The 21095-nt window shown below is 42.5% G+C and overlaps 1 protein-coding gene across 2 annotated transcripts in view; it reads right to left on the bottom strand.

Annotated features, from left to right (window-relative positions):
* The window catches only part of LOC124564066 (inter-alpha-trypsin inhibitor heavy chain H4-like), a 158094-nt gene extending 152981 nt beyond the window's left edge, over nt 1–5113 (bottom strand). For both annotated transcript variants that reach the window (XM_047130991.1, XM_047130995.1), the window contains exon 1: nt 4973–5113. In XM_047130991.1, coding sequence (XP_046986947.1) covers nt 4973–5071 — 99 coding nt within the window. In that variant the 5' untranslated portion in view covers nt 5072–5113. The remainder of the gene's footprint in view (nt 1–4972) is intronic.
* Between the last annotated feature and the right edge of the window lie 15982 nt (nt 5114–21095).

The following is a 21095-nucleotide window of genomic DNA, read 5'->3' as shown; positions in this document are numbered from 1 at the left end:
AGATGAAAAAAGGATAGGTGACTGGTCAGCGTGACGGACTGCCGCCCTAAGGGGCCCGGGTTCGATTCCCGGCTGGGTCGAGGATTTTCTCCGCTCAGGGATTGGGTGTTGTGTTGTCTTCCTTATCATTTCATCCCTATCCCGCGCGCAGGTCGCCCAATGAGGCGTCGAATGAAATAAGACCTGCACTGAGGCGGCCAGACCTGCCCCCGTAAGGGGCATCTCGGCCAATGACGCCAAACGCTCATTTCCATTTCCTGCACGTCTTGGAGGGGTCCCTGTTGTAAAAGGTGGTTATTCAGCCTTTTGACAGGTCTTCAAATTAATGTGACTGGACAGGGTATATATAGAACAAACAAGTATACCGAGCTGCTGTTTTCGCTAAGTGAAGCAGAAAATGAGAAGAAAATTGTGGTTTATGCAAACAGTAGCTGCCGAATTATAGTACTGATTATTTTTTTAAAAACGATACTACATGATTTTTGTCTATGATGATGGAAAGGTCACTCAAAGAGGGCTTCAACGAGATGATGTGCTCCAAGAGGGCTTTGGAACTTGGTGAAATATTAACAACCACTTTCATTAAAACATCGAACCCCAGTGTATAAAACAGCTTCAAACGTCTGATTACTTTACAAATGAGTTAATAAGTTCAGTGTTTGATGTTAAGCTTGTAAGCGAGAAAAAATTCCGAAAAGGTTCGAAATTATTTGTAAATTGTCATGTTTATGACCTCATACCTTCTGAACTATGCATCGACAGTGATGTAATTTTGCTGATACATTCAATGGTATTTGTCGATTTGTTCTGCAAAATATGTTTCAAATGGAGCTAGCAATAAAAAAAAAAAAAAAAAGTCTTCCCTGGTGCTTGAGTTTTACTGCGTGAACAGCGGAAACGTTCATTTCATCAACTTGTGAGGAGTGTAAGCTAGCAAAAGTTAAGATTTGCAGTTTTGTGAAAAATTCGTTGAAATTCGCTAAATGCTCTCATTATCAAACACTGGCTGAGTATGAGTATCGACTACGTGATTTGAACATCATGAGTTACGTTGCCTCAAGACTTGCAAAGTTTGTCGTATTTGTCTTGTATTAAAAACTTAATGTTGAGACTGTATCTCCTAATGACCTGATAACGAAAGCGTTTTACAGTTGTAAATTCGGCCAGTAATTGATTGAAAGACAAAAATCGATTTCTTGTTGTCCCTGGAAGGCTTTAGATAGGCAACCCCCCCCCCCCCCCTCCCGGTCGGTAGTTCGAATCCTCCCTCGGGCATGGATGTGTGTGTTTTCCTTACCGTAAGTTAGTTTGTGTAAGCCTAAGGACCTATGGCCTCAGCAGTTTGGTCCCACAGGATTATTACGACAAATTTCCAAAAATCAGCGCAAGGAGTGCTCTACACCTAGCTGACAAGTCCAGCAATTCCAGGTATTCATTCTGCCAATTTTCTGTTAGAAACGAAATCTGGCAAGTATTCCTGTAGTAGACTTGGAGTGAGACGATCCCGTACAGTTTCTGTACGCTGAACGTAGCTGATTTGAGCTTTGAGAGTCTACAACAACTTTTTCTAAAAGCCCCTTTCGCAGCGCCTCTTTGTATCTCTATAGACGGCTATTGTTTCGCCTACAGCCGTTTCCACTCACTTGTTGAAAGCTCTCAGAAACGCTGTCGCGTGTCAGGGATTTCAATAAGTTGACTCAGCTGTAGGAGTATCTTACAGCAAAGAATAGATGTATTATAACTTCATGGATGATGCGACATTTTTTCACACATCTCAGTGTTTGTGACATCATATCTCTTGTACTATGTGTCGTACAATGACATATTTTTGTAGATATATTCAGCGCCATATATGGATACTGTATACGAAATATGATACGAATAGTATTAGCAGCAAAGAAGTAATAAATATAACGCCATGTTTGATGGGGAAGTTTTTTACGCGTTTCAGTGTCTATAATGTGATATCTCCAGATCTATGTGTCACACAACGACATAATTTTGTAGGTATGTTCAGGGGCATACATGGATACTGTCTGCATAATTTATTGCGAATAGAGTTAGTAGCACGGAAGTAATATATTTGAAACTCATGCATGATGCGGCAGTTTTTTTCTACGTATCTCATTATTTATGACAGCATATTTCCTGAACTATGATAAATAGATGGTTCTTGAATGACATTAAGGCATATTTGTACAAAGTTTAGTTGAAATCTGTGCTGTGGTTTAGGACATACACACATTCAAACACCCGTTTCTACAATATGCATGGAATCTATCTGATTTCATTTTGGTCCATCAACAGCTTCATGGTAATAACTTTCAAAATCGACTACAGTCCTCCGAATTGTACCTACAAAAACTGCTAAGTGATGTCTCGTTTCTATGCACGATCTTGCTTACGGATGTGACATTGTCTACGCCGTGCGAAGTGGTAGCGTGGTTTCAGGCGCCACGTCACGGACTGCGCGGCCCCTCACGCCAGAGTTTCAAGTCCTCCCTCAGGCACGGGTGTGTGTGTTGTTCTTAGCATAAGTTAATTTAAGTAGTGTGTAAGAGTAGGGACCGATGACCTCAGCAGTTTGGCCCCTCAGAAATTCACACACATTTGAACATTTTTTGACTTTGTTTACAAATGATGGGCAACTCAGTTCTCGCAAGATGCACTACTGGTCAGTTGAGAATCAACACTGGCTGGGAAAAGTGAATACACAACGATCTACTATTATTAACGGATGTGACACTACGCATAAGATAAGAATGGTATCAATACCTCACATGTGCCCCTCCACCCGCCCCCCCCCCCCCTACCCCTCCCATGGTCAAGCAAAAACCTTAGCAGAGCACTGGAGATCGTAGTCGGTTGTATCAAAATGGTTTGCCCGCCCCTCAGCCTTATCCGCTGTGCACTTATAACTATTAGGAAAATTAAACATGAAGTCTACGAAGAAACACGGGTGACTCCGGAGTACATAAATGCCATAATGATACAGGGTCGTACTGTGAGTGAAGACCAGATGAAATGCAGTGACATTTATTTTCTGCTTAACGGTTCAGTGCTAATTTAATCGAAATCGACGTAGCGCTTTAGTCGGGTAAAAGTAACAGAGTTACTTCCGCGTTTAATAATTTTAATATGGAAGAAAGGTTTAAATAAAAACGGAGCTTACTTTGCAAAAATGGCTCTGAGCACTGTAGGACCTAACATCTCAGGTCATCAGTCCCCTAGAACTTAGAACTACTTAAACCTAACTAACATAAGGACATCACACACATCCATGCCCGAGGCAGGATTCGAACCTGCGACCGTAGCGGTCGCGCGGTTCCAGACTGAAGCGCCTAGAACCGCTCGGCCACCAACGGCCGGCGCTTACTTTGCAAATGTGAAGCTGTTTAGAAAGAGTCTTGCTAAAAGAAATACAAAACTACCAATATATAACTCCCTGGTCAGCTCATTTGTCACATATTGGTCAGAAGTATGGACAGAACATGACAAAAATGCAATAACAAGCTTTCAGCGGAAAATACTATGCAATATCTGTGGTGCAACAAGGGAGTAAGAAAGCTGGAGAATACGCTCCAACGCCGAATTACACGTATTAACACAATGTAGGAGCATAGTGAATTTTGTGAAATCACAGCGAATATGACGGTTTGGACACATGGCGAGAATGGCACAGGATACAATTCAAAGAAAAATGATGAAAAGTGTGATCCATTTAGCTAGGAGAAAATGGAGACGTAGAAGAAGATGTACTGACGACGTGATAGTGGATTTCACCAGTATGGGAGTCCGATGGTGCAAAAGAGCAGCAGATAACCTAGAAATGTGGAGGAAAATCGTTGAAGAAGCCGAAGTTCACCAAGGGCTTTAGCGCTACTAAAGAAGAAGAAGAAGAAGAAGAAGAAGAAAAAGAGAATGGGTTCAACACGTTGAGGATGGTATAGGCATTGTATTCATTACATTGAATCGTATTACGTGGATCATTTCATCCAATAAAAACATTTTCGCAAATACGATAAAGCGATAAGCTCAAAAGTCAATGGATAAAGAGCCTTCTCGAGGAAGAAGTGTATTTACGCATTTCGCGTAAAATTTTTCAAATCAATGAATGTCTTGTACTGCACACTTCCTAAAGTAGGCTATGTTCTTCCTCGGCTTCAAGCTATCTCCGTACCAAATTTCATTAAAATTTGGTCAACAGTTTTTTGTGAAAATATATGAGAGAGAGTTACTTAGCGTATTTACAACATTAGTATACAAACCACGGACTATACAATTGCCGAATGATCACTGAAAATAGTCGCATTTGTTAAATGTCTGAGAGTATGCGTACTGGGCGATTTAAAGTAGAACAACCACATAAAACTAAGCGCAGGAAAGCCATATGCCAAACTGAGATTCATTGGAAGAATCACGAGGAGGAACAGACCACACACGAAGGAGGGAGGTTACAAAACACTCTATGGTGACGTGAGCATTTCTTCTCAGTCTGGTACCCTTATCCTCCTGATAGAGGAAACAGAGAAGATTCGAAGAAAACCGCTAGCGTTTCGTCACCATTGCGCGGAAACCTCACACACATTCTTATCGAGCTCCGGTGGCAGACGCAACAAGAGACACTTTGTGCATGACGGTGTGGTTCGCTGCTACAATACGCAAAGCGGTCGTTCCTAGGAGAATAAAACAACATTTTTTCCTGTTACCTCGGGAAAAGACTGAAGGCGAAATTAGAGAGAATCGAGTTCACATGGATGTTTTTCACAAACGCCTCCTTCTGTCCACCTATATCCACTCAAACAGGAAAGGCAGCAAGCTCCAGTGGTACGCGAAATACTGTCTACCACACACATTGCGGCGGCTTACGAAGTATGGAAGTAGATTTGATATAAATGACTAAAAAATCATCAACAGTTGCAGTAACAGTTAAACGTAGGCTATGAATGGTGTGCGTGATATGTGAGGTAACCTGAACAGAGACGGCGACCAGCAGCGCCGCCGACACCACGACCGCCCTGAAGTCCATCGCCAGCTCCAACTGAGGCTGCAGGCCGCGCAGCCGACCCATCGCCAGCCAGCCGCCCAAACCGTGTGACGTAAGCAAGGGACTATCGCCCGACGGCGAGTCTCTCTGCTCGCGCGACTTGTAGACAGCTATCGTTAATCAAGGGCACCACCTTCCATCAATCTGAGCAACATATAAATAATGCTGATCTGACTCACCGCATGTACACTACTGGCCATTAAAATTGCTACACCACGAAGATGACGTGCTACAGACGCGAAATTTAACCGACAGGTAGAAGATGCTGTGATATGCAAATGATTAGCTTTTCAGAGCATTCATTCAAGGTTGGCGCCGGTGGCGACACGTACAACGTGCTGCCATGAGGAAAGTTTCCAACCGATTTCTCATACACAAACAGCAGTTGACCGGCGTTGCCTGGTGAAACGTTTTTGTGATGGCTCGTGTAAGGAGGAGAAATGTGTACCATCACGTTTCCGACTTTGATAAAGATCGGATTGTAGCCTATCGCGATTGCGGTCCATCGTATCGCGACATTGCTGCTCACTTTGGTCGAGATCCAATGACTGTTAGCAGAATATGGAGTCGGTGGGTTCAGGAGGGTAATACGGAACGCCGTGCTGGATCCCAACGGCCTCGTATCACTAGCAGTCGAGATGACAGGCATCTTATCCGTATGGCTGTAACGGATCGTGCAGCCACGTCTCGATCCCTGAGTCAACAGATGGGGACGTTTGCAAGACAACAACCATCTGCACGAACAGTTCGACGACGTTTGCAGCAGCATGGACTATCAGCTCGGAGACCATGGCTGCGGTTACCCCTGACGCTGCATCACAGACAGGAGCTCCTGCGATGGTGTACTCAACGACGAACCTGGGTGCACGAATGGCAAAACGTCATTTTTTCGGATGAATCCAGGTTCTGTTTACAGCATCATGATGGTCGCATCCGTGTTTGGCGACATCGTGGTGAACGCACATTGGAAGCGTGTATTCGTCATCGCCATACTGCCGTATCACCCGGCGTTATGGTATGGCGTGCCATTGGTTACACGTCTGGGTCACCTCTTGTTCGCATTGACGGCACTTTGAACAATGGACGTTACATTTCAGATGTGTTACGACCCGTGGCTCTACCCTTCATTCGATCCCTGCGAAACCATACATTTCAGCAGGATAATGCACGACCGCATGTTGCAGGTCCTGTACGGCCCTTTCTGGATACAGAAAATGTTCGACTGCTGCCCTGGCCAGCACGTTCTCCAGATCTATCACCAATTCAAAACGTGTGGTCAATGGTGGCCGAGCAACTGGCTCGTCACAATACGCCAGTCACTACTCTTGATGACCTGTGGTATCGTGTTGAAGCTGCATGGGCAGCTGTACCTGTACATGCCATCCAAGCTTTGTTTGACTCAATGCCCAGGCGTATCAAGGCCGTTATTACGGCCAGAGGTGGTTGTTCTGGGTACTGATTTCACAGGATTTATGCACCCAAATTGTGGGAAAATGTAATCACATGTCAGTTCTAGTATAATATATGTGTCCAATGAATACCAGTTTATCATCTCCATTTCTTCTCGGTGTTGCAATTTTATTGGCCAATAGTGTAATAAGACATGTTTTATTAGTTACTAGCATTTTTTATCGTTTTTATTTTAAACACTAGCCACTACACACACAATGCACCTAACTAAATCGTTAAAATATCTCCCAGTACACTGAATGAGAGACTAATCTGGAGCCCTAACCATCTAACCACACTAAAGAAAGTCCGCAATAGATTAAACCATCTGCCCGAATACGAGGGTTAAATTTCATTAACATCATCCGCGCATCTTATCTGGCCAACCTTTATCAACAATAATATAGTTCTGCTCCTCTCATTTTTTCTCACACCCTCCAATTCCTTAAACTCCCCAGACATTTAGAATACCTTCACCCCTCCCACTGCTCTATCAACTTGCGTCCCAGCTCCCTATAGTCTCTCTCATCCTCGAGAACTCTGCCCTGTTGCCACACCCCCATAACCCCACCTTCCCTCCGTCTCCATACACTCCACATCCTTTCCTAGCGTAATTACAACTGCCTTACCCTTCCATACCATGAACTCACCTTTGAAAGCTACCCGTCTTTCCCCACTTAACACTATCCATGCCATCCCAAATGGAATGTCCCAATAAACCTTTAGTTGTCCCACCGAGCGAGGTGGCGCAGTGGTTAGCACACTGGATTCGCCTTCGGCAGGACGACGGTTCAAACCTGCGTTCGGTCGTCCTGGTTTAGGTTTTCCGTGATTTCCCTAAATCGCTTCAGGTAAATGGCGGGATGGTTCCTGTGAAAGGGCACGGCCGATTTCCTTCCCCATCCTTCTTTAATCCGAGCTTGTACTCCGTCTGTAATGACCTCGTAGTCGACGGGAGTTTAAACAGTAATCTCCTCCTCCTCCTTTCGTTGTCCAAGTGGCATCCCGTTCATATCGTAACAGCTATTTCGCACCTATTAGTTCCTTTCAGCATAAGACATCCCACTTCCTTTTCCGCATCCCAATATCTTCTCCAGTACTTCATTATAGCCCCTGATCACACTTACCACAGGCTCCACCACATTGTTTTCATAATGAAAACACTGTAGCCTACATCATGTCGCAATCATTCGTTTAGACCTCTTAAATTATAAGAAATTTGTAAGTACATTATCAAATGTCGAAGAGTAATCTGGCCGCCACTAGCCAGCCTCCAGTAGGGGGAACGTAAATAACTTTTAAATAAAAACTTATTTAAAAAAAGTAAGTGTCAGTTTTTAAATATCATAATATTTTATGAACCTAGACCCTAATCAATTTTTCAACATAATTTCCACCAATGTTGTTGTTGTTGTTTTGGTCTTCAGTCCTGAGACTGGTTTGATGCAGCTCTCCATGCTACTCTATCCTGTGCAAGCTTCTTCATCTCCCAGTACCTACTGCAACCTACATCCTTCTGAATCTGCTTAGTGTATTCATCTCTTGGTCTCCCTCTACGATTTTTACCCTCCACGCTGCCCCCCAATGCTAAATTTGTGATCCCTTGATGCCTCAAAACATGTCCTACCAACCGATCCCTTCTTCTAGTCAAGTTGTGCCACAAACTTCTCTTCTCCCCAATCCTATTCAATACCTCCTCATTAGTTATGTGATCTACCCACCTTATCTTCAGCATTCTTCTGTAGCACCACATTTCGAAAGCTTCTAATCTCTTCTTGTCCAAAATGGTTATCGTCCATGTTTCACTTCCATACATGGCGACACTCCATACAAATACTTTCAGATACGACTTCCTGACACTTAAATCTATACTCGATGTTAACAAATTTCTCTTCTTCAGAAACGCTTTCCTTGCCATTGCCAGTCTACATTTTATATCCTCTCTACTTCGACCATCATCAGCTATTTTACTCCCTAAATAGCAAAACTCCTTTACTACTTTAAGTGTCTCATTTCCTAATCTAATCCCCTCAGCATCACCCGATTTAATTTGACTACATTCCATTATCCTCGTTTTGCTTTTGTTGATGTTCATCTTATATCCTCCTTTCAAGACACTGTCCATTCCGTTCAACTGCTCTTCCAAGTTCTTTGCTGTCTCTGACAGAATTACAATGTCATCGGCGAACCTCAAAGTTTTTATTTCTTCTCCATGGATTTTAATACCTACTCCGAATTTTTCTTTTGTTTCCTTTACTGCTTGCTCAATATACAGATTGAATAACATCGGGAGAGGCTACAAACCTGTCTCACTCCTTTCCCAACCACTGCTTCCCTTTCATGCCCCTCGACTCTTATAACTGCCATCTGGTTTCTGTACAAATTGTAAATAGCCTTTCGCTCCCTGTATTTTACCCCTGTCACCTTCAGAATTTGAAAGAGAGTATTCCAGTTAACGTTGTCAAAAGCTTTCTCTAAGTCTACAAATGCTAGAAACGTAGGTTTGCCTTTTCTTAATCTTTCTTCTAAGATAAGTCGTAAGGTTAGTATTGCCTCACGTGTTCCAACATTTCTACGGAATCCACACTGATCTTCCCCGAGGTCCGCTTCTACCAGTTTTTCCATTCGTCTGTAAAGAATTCGCGTTAGTATTTCGCAGCTGTGACTTATTAAACTGATAGTTCGGTAATTTTCACATCTGTCAACACCTGCTTTCTTTGGGATTGGAATTATTATATTCTTCTTGAAGTCTGTGGGTATTTCGCCTGTCTCATACATCTTGCTCACCAGATGGTAGAGTTTTGTCATGACTAGCTCTCCCAAGGTCATCAGTAGTTCTAATGGAATGTTGTCTACTCCCGGGGCCTTGTTTCGACTCAGGTCTTTCAGTGCTCTGTCAAACTCTTTACGCAGTATCTTATCTCCCATTTCATCTTCATCTACATTCTCTTCCATTTCCATAATATTGTCGTCAAGTACATCGCCCTTGTATAAACCCTCTATATACTCCTTCCAGCTTTCTGCCTTCCCTTCTTTGCTTAGTACTGGGTTGCCATCTGAGCTCTTGATATTCATACAAGTGGTTCTCTTCTCTCCAAAGGTCTCTTTAATTTTCCTGTAGGCAGTATCTATCTTACCCCTAATGAGACAAGCCTCTACATCCTTACATTTGTCCTCTAGCCATCCCTGCTTAGCCATTTTGCACTTCCTGTCGATCTCATTTTTGAGACGTTTGTATTCCTTTTTGCCTGCTTCATTTACTGCATTTTTATATTTTCTCCTTTCATCAATTAAATTCAATATTTCTTCTGTTACCCAAGGATTTCTATTAGCCTTTTTACCTACTTGATCCTCTGCTGCCTTCACTACTTCATCCCTCAGAGCTACCCATTCTTCTTCTACTGTATTTCTCTCCCCCATTCCTGTCAATTGTTCCCTTATGCTCTCCCTGCAACTCTGTACAACCTCTGGTTCTTTCAGTTTATCCAGGTCCCATCTCCGTAAATTCCCGCCTTTTTGCAGTTTCTTCAGTTTCAATCTGCAGTTCATAACCAATAGATTGCGGTCAGAATCCACATCTGCCCCTGGAAATGTCTTGCAATTTAAAACCTGGTTCCTAAGTCTCTGTCTTACCATTATGTAATCTATCTGATACCTTTTAGTATCTCCAGGATTCTTCCAGGTATACAACCTTCTTTCATGATTCTTGAACCAAGTGTTAGCTATGATTAAGTTATGCTCTGTGCAAAATTCTACAAGGCGGCTTCCTCTTTCATTTCTTCCCCCCAATCCATATTCACCTACTATGCTTCCTTCTCTCCCTTTTCCTACTGACGAATTCCAGTCACCCATGACTATTAAATTTTCGTCTCCCTTCACTACCTGAATAATTTCTTTTATCTCGTCATACATTTTATCAATTTCTTCATCATCTGCAGAGCTAGTTGGCATATAAACTTGTACTACTGTAGTAGGCATGGGCTTTGTGTCTATCTTGGCCACAATAATGCGTTCACTATGCTGTTTGTAGTAGCTTACCCGCACTCCTATTTTCCTATTCATTATTAAACCTACTCCTGCGTTACCCCTATTTGATTTTGTATTTATAACCCTGTAATCACCTGACCAAAAGTCTTGTTCCTCCTGCCACCGAACTTCACTAATTCCCACTATATCTAACTTTAACCTATCCATTTCCCTTTTTAAATTTTCTAACCTACCTGCCCGATTAAGGGATCTGACATTCCACGCTCCGATCCGTAAAATGCCAGTTTTCTTTCTCCTGATAACGACGTCCTCTTGAGTAGTCCCCGCCCGGAGATCCGAATGGGGGACTATTTTACCTCCGGAATATTTTACACAAGAGGACGCCATCATCATTCAATCACACAGTAAAGCTGCATGCCCTCGTGACACGAATATTAAGCATTTATCATAACGGACAAGTAATGTCTCAATTCTATGCTTATCAAACTTCACCATGAGTTGTCATCCACTGTTCAAAGGGCATCTTCAGCGAGACATCATTGTTGTTGCGGAGATAGCATTTTCCTTTTGTTGGAAGAACAGAAGCTTTAATCAATGGACGCTAGAGTATTGCTATACAAAGGGTGATCAAATTGTTCCCTGCCATATGAAAAAAATGTGTGAAATCTTATGGGACTTAACTGCTAAGGTCATCAGTCTCTAAACTTACACACTACTTAACCTAAATTATCCTAAGGACAAACACACACACCCGTGCCCGAGGGAGGACTCGAACCTCCGCCAGGACCAGCCGCACAGTCCATGACTGTAGCCCCTGACACCGCTCGGCTAATCCCGCGTGGCCCTGCCATACGACTCGATGAGATATTGTGCTCTTTTATCCGTATGACGACGGGTATTGTCATGGAGCAAATATAAAAAAAAAGTTTAATGAGATTATCACGCCTTTTGTCTGGGATTTTTCGACGCAGTCTAGTTAAAAATCTCAAAATGTTTCTCAGGGTTCACTGTGGTAAAATAAGGCAGTAAATTCACAATCAACGTACACTGCCCATCAAGAATCGCAGTGCACATAATTTTTTGCGGTGACATTGCATTTGTTGGAACTGCACTTCTTTGGTGATGTTGAATGCCTTCATTTCATGCTTTGTCGTCTCGATTCTGGTGTAACGTGAGCCATCATTGTTTCAGTACAATGACAGCTAGGCTTAAAATTCACCACCTTTATTAGTGCACCGCTCTATAAAACTCCAAGCATTGGCTAGTCAATGATTTTGTGCTCCTCAGTCATCATTTTCGGTATCGAGTGTGGAGCACGATTCCCGGTAATTTAAGGATTCTGAATGAATTTCATAAAGAGCACTCCTTGAAACTTGAGAAAGCTAGCTAAATAAGGCCTAACTCATAGAGCGTTTGATTTTTTTTTAATTTTTCTTCCAACTTTCTGGAACCTTTCCGTATTGAGGATAGGTGTCCGCTCACTTCACGCCTCATCGTGAACATGGGTATGGTTATCTTTATAAATCTTTAACATAGTGTAGCGCTTCAGCAATCGTGAATTGTCCAGAAATTAAGAAATTCAGCCTTCAGTTGCAAGGTAAAATTTTATTAGTTTACCTAGGTTTCTATGCCAATAATGGTAACTTCTTCAGAACAAAAATTAAATTATTTTTAGGGCCAAACGTTGGCCATGTCACAGAATAAAATTAAAACAGAATAAAGACGCATAGTCATAAGATTTTGTCTCTCAAAACTACAAAAATTAAGACAAACGGAGACGTAGCTACGCCGGCCAGGAATAAGAGTCACACGTAAGTAACAAGGAAAGGAGCATCAAAGAACGACAGATATAATTCATAACCATTGTCGACGTCAGAGATCAAGATAAATTTGAAAATTTGTGGTAAGGTCTTATGGAACCAAACTAAGGAGTTCATTGGTCCCTAAGCCTACACACTACTTAATCTAACTTCGATTAACAATCGCTATGGACAACCCATGCTCGAGGGAGGACTCGAACCTCACACGGGGGGAGAAGAGATCGAGGAGAAATGGAAACGGTCCACAACCTTTAAATTCAAAATGATGAATAAACAGGCAATAAAATGCCTGTTAAACCCATTACAGTCTGTTTGATTTATTCGTAGATTCAGTGATCGCATTATCTTTTTTCACAAATTCTGTAGTAGCAAACAACAACATAAAGATGTTTTTCTAAATTGTACATAACAACGCATCGAAAAAATTAAATATATTTTTTAGAGATAACAACTTCAGATGTTTTGATCATTTATCGAAGTTTCCTGAAGATTAAATATCAGTTTAATAAATGACAGTGAGTATATAATCAAGAACGAGTAGTTTAAGCTTTTGTAGCTTAAACATCTTTAGTATTTTCCAGCTGTCGTTCCGACAGATCTAAAGAGATATAATAATTACTTCCTGTTCAAGATTCCGTGACAGTTACTACAGGAAGAATTTGCTTGTAGTTGTTCCACGAGCTTGGCCATTACAGACAGAAACCGTCATACAGACCATCGGCCCAGCAGGATGTTCGAATTCTGTGAATAGATATCTTAACAGTAAGAAAAGTATTGGTTCCCCATAACATTTATCGCTATGACATGGCCACACAACGCCACCTTGACCTTTTTCTGTGGAAGAGTGCACAGAGGTTGAACAACAAGGAAAAGTAACATATTCGCTAAGGAAGACTTGATACAGCGCACGAAAAAAAATCTTGACATTGAAATAAGTAAACGAGCTAATTTGCAGAATGATTAACTGACAGCTCGAAAAGCTTTGACTCATGAGATACAGTGCAATCTTTATCGGCGGCAAGTAGTATAAACAGCCAACGCTTTAAGTTTGCGAACTTGACAATGTTTCACAAACTTCGACGGAAATGGATGAAATTCAAAGGAGATTCATATCAACATGATAACAGAATGTCTTCTTGGAAGAACAGGATGACGATTATTTGTACCGATGCTGTTTCGCGCACATATTGTGAAAGAAGTGGATTTTATATTTTCAATACTGCAAAATATGAAACAAGAAGAAATATCCTTACATTTATTTAAATGTTAAATATTTAAAAGAATATCTCTTCGGAGTTAGAGTCATTGAGTTCATTAGAAGTAGAGCAGTAGTTCACCTAAAAAGGGGATCATCTGACAGATTTTGCCCATCGAGGGTCGTAACTCTGCAGCTACCACTACCCCAAGAGCGTTGGGTCCAACAAGCGCCTCGCTCAGTGTCTAGACATGGTTGAGTTAGACTGTTGAAACATGACAATAGGAGCGAACTTACTGGAGTACATACAGACGCATCGAATAAAAACGTAACTTACTTCGAGACATTTTTGTTGAGGTTCTTCGAATAGCACTTACTAACGTTTATAACTTCTTCCACTATTTTCTGTTCCGGAAACACTGATATCCTTAGACACAGACCCCTTATCAGAGAATATGATTATTATAACCGGTAGTAGAGTAAATGTGGATAGTGGATAACGCTAAAATACTGCCGGAGAGTTTGCAGCCAACACCCAGGACTCATAAGCCTGTATAAAGAGTCTCCTCCACATCCTGTCAGGGGTAGAAGTACGGGTACTTTTAGGCAACATGTGCCACATATACGGGAGAGCGAGATTAGGCTTCCCAGTAGGTGGAGTTTTCAAAGCAAGAACCACTAGCATTAGGTCGGACTAGGTCCAAAATGAATCCTATTGCAAACGCACATGGACTAAAGTAACCAGCATCGTCAATCTAATGCGTTATCAGTACCTCCTACAGGTAGCCAGATTTAGATACAGCCGACGCAGTGTCATTCAAAGGCAGCCTGAACACCATCGCATATGAATAAATTGAACATACCGTAGTAGCACTGGGTGATTGTAAGGTTTCAGATATCGAATGCAGAAATCAAGTGTACATTAGGGTCGTCATGGATAAGTGTTTTTGCGAAGTAGTACCAAACTCATTATCACTCAACTGCGCCGAATAACTAATTCGGCTACTGACAAATATCGCTACAAGCTCATATGAGCTACTCAAGACTGTCACCGATGAAAAAGGGACTAGTGATCGGGATGCTATTAGAGGGACGATGAACACCAAAAATAAGTTCATCAGTAAATTTGTGAAACGAAAGCTTTTATCGTTGTGTCGATGTTGAGGTTTTCAAAGACGTATCACAAGGTACGATGAGGGGCGGACAGGAAACGAAATAAAACTATGACGACCCTGAACCCACTACCATATCGCGTTTAGTTGCGAATGCCCGGTCACGCCTGCTAACCTACGTGCAGGGAGTGGCAACTGACCCTTAACATAGACAAATGTAATGTATTGCGAATACATAGAAAGAAGGATCCTTTATTGTATAATTATATGATAGCGGAACAAACACTGGTAGCAGTTACTTCTGTAAAATATCTGGGAGTATGCGTGCGGAACGATTAGAAGTGGAAATATCATATAAAATTAATAGTTGGTAAGGCGGGTACCAGGTTGAGATTCATTGGGAGAGTCCTTTGAAAATGTAGTCCATCAACAAAGGAGGTGGCTTACAAAACACTCGTTCGACCTATACTTGAGTATTGCTCATCAGTGTGGGATCCGTACCACGTCGGGTTGACGGAGCAGATAGAGAAGATCCAAAGAAGAGCGGCGCGTTTCGTCGCAGGGATATTTGGTAAGCGTGATAGCGTTACGGAGATGTTTAGCAAACTCAAGTGGCAGACTCTGCAAGAGAGGCGCTCTGCATCGCGGTGTAGCTTGCTGTCCAGGTTTCGAGATGGTGCGTTTCTGGATGAGGTATCGAATATATTGCTTCCCCCTACTTATAGCTCCCGAGGAGATCACGAATGAAAAATTAGAGAGATTCGAGCGTGCACGGAGGCTTTCCGGCTGTCGTTCTTCCTGTGAACCATACGCGACTGGAACAGGAAAGGGTAATAATGCAGTGGCATTAAAGTGCCCTCCACCACACACTGTTGGGTGGCTTGCGGAGTATAAATATAGATGTAGATGTAGACCTTGCTGCAATCCAGTCTGTCTTTCGTCGCGTCTAACTTCAGACTTCCAAATGAAAACAACGAAATTAGTACTTTGAGCACTGTTTTAAAATAAACTCGACTCCCTTACGATAGTTAACTACGTTTGTATGTGTCTGAATACTAACTAGACCATTGCACTTCATCCAAAGCGTCTATCGGAAAAGTTGGTTCCTTATATCTGGAAACAAAGTATACATTTTATATCGTATTATTAATAGGTTACCAATGCCGGCCCTGGCACATACACACTATAAATTAAGTAGGTATCAGATTACACATCAGGCGTTAGGTTACACACTTGGGTTCCTTTGTAACCCCCACTTCTCTTCCTCTGGGGAGCAAACAGGAACTGATTAAGGTCACTCAGGGAACCTCCCTCACAAAAGCTGTAGCGATCTGTGTGTGTTACCGATAGTGATCATGATATATGAAATTGTTGGGAAAACCCTCCCTATCTCTCACAGTCAACGGGAAGACAATAAAATGGCGGTAAACATAAGGGACCAAGGAACTGAGCTCTCCCCACCCCTCCCGCTATTCTGTTATGAATCCTGACGCCCAAGCCCCCCTCAGTCGAGATCTAATCTTCAGAGTGAGAAAATGATGAAGAGCCAGCAGCAGTACGCAGCAGGAACAAGCCAGAATCCCCATGCACATAAGGAACAGTTACATATGAAAGTAAGTAATAATAAAATTATTAATAAAATTATTTCTATCGTTCCCAGAATGAGATTTTCACTCTGCAACGGAGTGTGCGCTGATACAGTTTTAACCTGACAGGAAGTTTCTTATTTCTATTGTTATTAACAAACGTATATTCGAATACGTAGTTGTGGCTTGTTAATGTTCCAGCAGAACAACACTGTGCTGAACAAATGGCAGAGGAACTGCTGGGTGATGACAACCACAGACTACTAGCCGCAATGCTATAGCTACAGCAGAGCAGCAGCTGTCCACAGATATGCTTCCTCATTTACTGGACCTGGCGTGGTTCAGCTATGGTGTCCATGCCACAGCCACCTTCCCTTTACTGCCCTGTAACTGCGCTGCAGCCTCATCAGAAAGAGCTCACACAACTGCAGGTAGATCTCCCGTCAAGAGAGTTCGCCAGCTCACTTAACTTTACTGTGTGTGGATCTGAACGAGTAAACGTATCTCTGTCACCGGACAATGACTTTGCCCTCGTTATTGACGTTGGAAACGAGCAATGCATTAGTACAAGAGTTCAATAGTTATGGTATATGTGAGAAAATTTGTGTAATATGATGGGTTATACACCGAAGCGCCAAAGAAACTGGTTTAGGCATGCGTATTCAAATACAGAGTTATGTAAACAGGCATAATGTGGCGCCGGTCGGCAACATCTGTGTAAGACACGTGTCTGGCGCAGTTCTGAAATCGCTACAATGGCAGGTTATCAAGATTTAAATGAGTTTCAATGTGGTGTTATACTCAGCGCACGTGTGATTGGACACAACATCTCCGAGGTAGCGAAGAAGTGGGGATTTTCTCGTACGACCACATCAAGAGTTTACCGTGAATATCAGAAATCCGGTAAAACATGAAATCTCCGTCATCGCTAAGGCCGGAGAAACATCCTGCAAGAACGGAACCATCGACGACTGAAGAGAATCGTTCAACGTGACAGAAGTGTAACCCTTCTGCGAATTGCTGGAGATTTCAGTGCTGAGCCATCAGCAAGTGTCAGCGTGAGAACCATTCGACGTAGCATCATTGATATAGGCTTTCGGAACCGAAGGCCCACTCGTGTACCCCTGATGACTCCACGACACAAAACTTTACGCCTCGCCTGGGCCCATCGACACCAACATTGGACTATTGATGAGTTGAAATAAGAGGGCGGTTCAGAAAGTAACCTCCGATTGGTCACAGTGCGGGTTGTGGGGGGAGTAGCGACGCCATCTGTGCGTTCACGCACTCAACAGGTCAGTCGGCATCAAGCCGTGGTCGAGTGAACGTCGTACCTGCGCAGTTTGAAATGTGTGCTGCAATAGAAAACCCCGCCAAATGTGAAGTGCGTGCTGTCATAAGGTTTTTTACAGCCAAATGATATTCTGCAGCAGCTATTCATCGTTAGCTTTCTGCCGTGTACGGACCAAGAGTTATGAGTGAAGGAGTTGTCCGTGAATGGGTACGTTTATTTAGAAGTGGACGAGAAAACGTTCATGATGAAGAGAGGAGTGGTAGACCATCATTGGTGACTGACGAACTCGTTCAGACAGTTGATGCAAAAGTTCGTGAAAATCGACGTTTCTCAATGTCGGAGTTGTCTACTGGTTTTCCACAGATTTCTAAGACTCTCTTGTACGAGATAGTGACAGCAAGATTGGGTTACCGTAAGTTCTGTGCACGATGGGTGCCCAAAATTCTTACCGACCACCACAAAACTCAAAGAATAGCCTCTGCATTAGACTTTCTGTCACGTTATGAGGACGAAGGAGAACCATTGTTAAACAGAATCGTGACCGGTGACGAAACCTGGATTAAATACGTGAACCCTGAGACAAAAGATGTGGGCACATTCAAATTCGCCTACCAAACCAAGAAAAGCCTCGTAAGATTTTTCTGCCAGACAACTGATGGCAACGGTGTTTTGGGATGCCAAAGGGGTGTTGTTGGTTGAATTCATGGAACGTGGTACGACCATTAATCAAGACGTGTACTGTGAAACAATAAAAAAGTTACGACGGGCTATACAGAACAAACGCCGTGGAATGCTGACTTCCGGTATCGTTTTTTTGCACGATAACGCCCGTCCACACTCTGCTCGCAGAACAACGGCCCTTCTTGGGTCCTTCAAGTGGGACGTTATCAACCATCCACCTTACAGCCCAGACCTGGCGCCAAGTGATTATCACCTCTTCATGCATTTGAAGAAATGGCTCGGGTCACAGCGGTTTCATGACGACGAAGAGCTCAAAGATGCGGTCACAGGCTGGCTCCAGGCACAAGCGGGTGATTTTTACGCAGAAGGAATTTCAAAGCTTGTGAAGAGATACGATAAGTGCCTCAATCGCTATGGAGACTATGTAGAAAAATAGTGCAAAGATGTAGTTGTAAGATGTATATATTAAAATATTTTTATTTAACTTGATGTATTTTTTTAAATCAACCGGAGGTTACTTTCTGAACGGCCCTCGTATGTTGCCTGGTCGGACGAGCCTCGTTTCAAATTGTGTCGAGCGGACGGTGGAGTACTGGTTTGGAGACAACTTTAATAATCCGTGGACCCTACACGTCAGCAGGGGACTGTTCAAGCTGGTAGAGGCTTTGTAATGGTGTGCGGCGTGTGCAGCTGGAGTGATATGGGACGCACGATACGTGTAGATACCACTCTGATTAGTGACACGTACGTAAGCATCCTGTCCGATAACGTGCATCCATTCATGTGCATTGTACATTCCGACAGACTTAGACAGTTCCACCAGGACAATGCGACACCCCACACGTCCAGAATTGCTACAGAGTGGCTCTAGGAACACTCTTCTGAGTTTAAACACTTCCAGGCATAAATTATAGGTATTTTTTACTTTACCGAATAACATTAATGAAATTATATTTTTTCCCCTTCTATGTATTTATGATGCACACCATAGGTAAAGCCACAGCCGTCAAGAGAGGAACGGAAATAATGTAGTGCACGTATTTGACAAAATTCAGATTTCTTTCAATAAAAAAATTTCTCTAATAAAAATTATCGTTTCCTTTTTAAAAATTATGCTGTAAGGCCGAGTTTTAAAGTCATACATATGATAACTTTCTTCAACCTTTTGTGCTGCCACTGTGGAATGAAACTTGTATAAAAAATAGTGAGTAAAATATATAATATTTCCTCTAACCACCCATGTTCTATTCAGCTACCTTTTAAAAGAATGTAGAGACAAAATCAGGCTGTTCCTATTCCTTAATAACATTGCCATGCCATCCGATGTCTGTTTGTTAATAACAATTTAATATTTCGTCAAGCGAGAAAACAACAGAGAACATACCCAGGTAGACATGTAAACTTCCACAATTTTAAGCATTTTATCGGACTGCTTGAGTTCTGTCTCGATGTCACGTTAACGTCGCGTTGCATCGACGATATGATGCCCTTAGACATTCACAGTACAGCAGGAGTCCGAGTTATCTCTCATCTTTAAAGCACTGCGACATTACTAGTGTATGTGTGACGTCAAAGTTACGTGTTAGAAACGAACATGACCGTAGAAATAATGACGTCACGTTATATTAATAAAGTCATAGCAAATACTGTAAGCATTACCGATCTCCTGCCAACGATACTGTATTTACAACAAATCCCGCCGCCACCACCACCACCACGTTACTAGATTGTGTGACGTCATATCAAAGTTCTTACCTTTCAAACAAAGATACTGTGTGTGTAGCACAACACTACAAAATACACAACTGCTATATCAGGGATATAAATATACATCTAGTCAACCAGGTCCTCCTCAGCGCATTCGCGGAATAACGCAGGTCAAACGAACCAAACGAGATGGCGGTAGGGTATCGAACTCATCGAGTGGCCATGGCCGTTACTAAATCCCTGGCGCTTTAATAATGGGAACCAAGGCATTGCTACTAACCTGCCACAACACGATATTTATGCAAATAAATCTTGCGATATAATTAGTTTGTGGCGATGCTATAAGACAATCCTACAAGTGCACTGACTTTGGACGAGGTCCACCAGGACTCCCGGGCAGAACAAAAATACATGCAACTCTCGAAATATTAGTGTGTGACGTTACTATAAGACCAGTAAATAGAAGCGAAAATAATCTGAAGTATATACGTCGTCGCCGAATACAAATGAAAGTGAGAAATAGGCACATTGCAGCAAAAATAAACTATTTCTACGTACAAAGTGATAGACAGAGGTCACAGCACCTATCTGGCAACTTGATAAAAAGTGACCTTAGAGACAACTGCAGAGGTCGAACACCGACTATTTTCCAATCACCAATTACAGTTAACTCACCACAAATATTATTCAAATTATGAACAAGACACACACAATGAATGCTGAGAAAAGGGGGCTGCACATACCTGATAACAATAGAATCAAAACCATTTCTTCTCGATTTCAATGACCGCCCACAAGGTATCTCAGAGGTGTAGTCAGAACATTAATCTCCGTGTAAATGAAACGCCTAGTCCTGGGACCAGCAGCCTTAAGGCGTGGGCATTCGCTGATGGCAACTGCGAGAAAACGTCCTAGAAAAAACAGATAAATGTGGGGGATCACTGACCTATGTGTGCGTGTCGCTAACGTTAACGGTCAAGAAATTCCTTCCCACCACCGCATGTGAATCTCTATCGCACATTCCATAAACTTCTCTGCATTCATTAAATAAACAGGATCCGAGGATACTCTTCTCGGGTATGCAGCCAGATGATGCAGTCATCTTAACACAATATTTCAATGGACCATCTGGCCACCTTCTTCAGCTGAATGTGCTGATGCACAATCTCAACGGAAATGAGTTTCCAACAGATTCGGCTTCTCCTTATTACGCCGCG

The sequence above is a fragment of the Schistocerca americana genome, chromosome 1 (genome assembly GCF_021461395.2).
Source record: "Schistocerca americana isolate TAMUIC-IGC-003095 chromosome 1, iqSchAmer2.1, whole genome shotgun sequence".
Taxonomy (NCBI): Eukaryota; Metazoa; Arthropoda; class Insecta; order Orthoptera; family Acrididae; genus Schistocerca; species Schistocerca americana.
The sequence above is the reverse complement of the archived record's forward strand: the minus strand, read 5'-3'. Positions and strand labels throughout refer to the sequence as shown.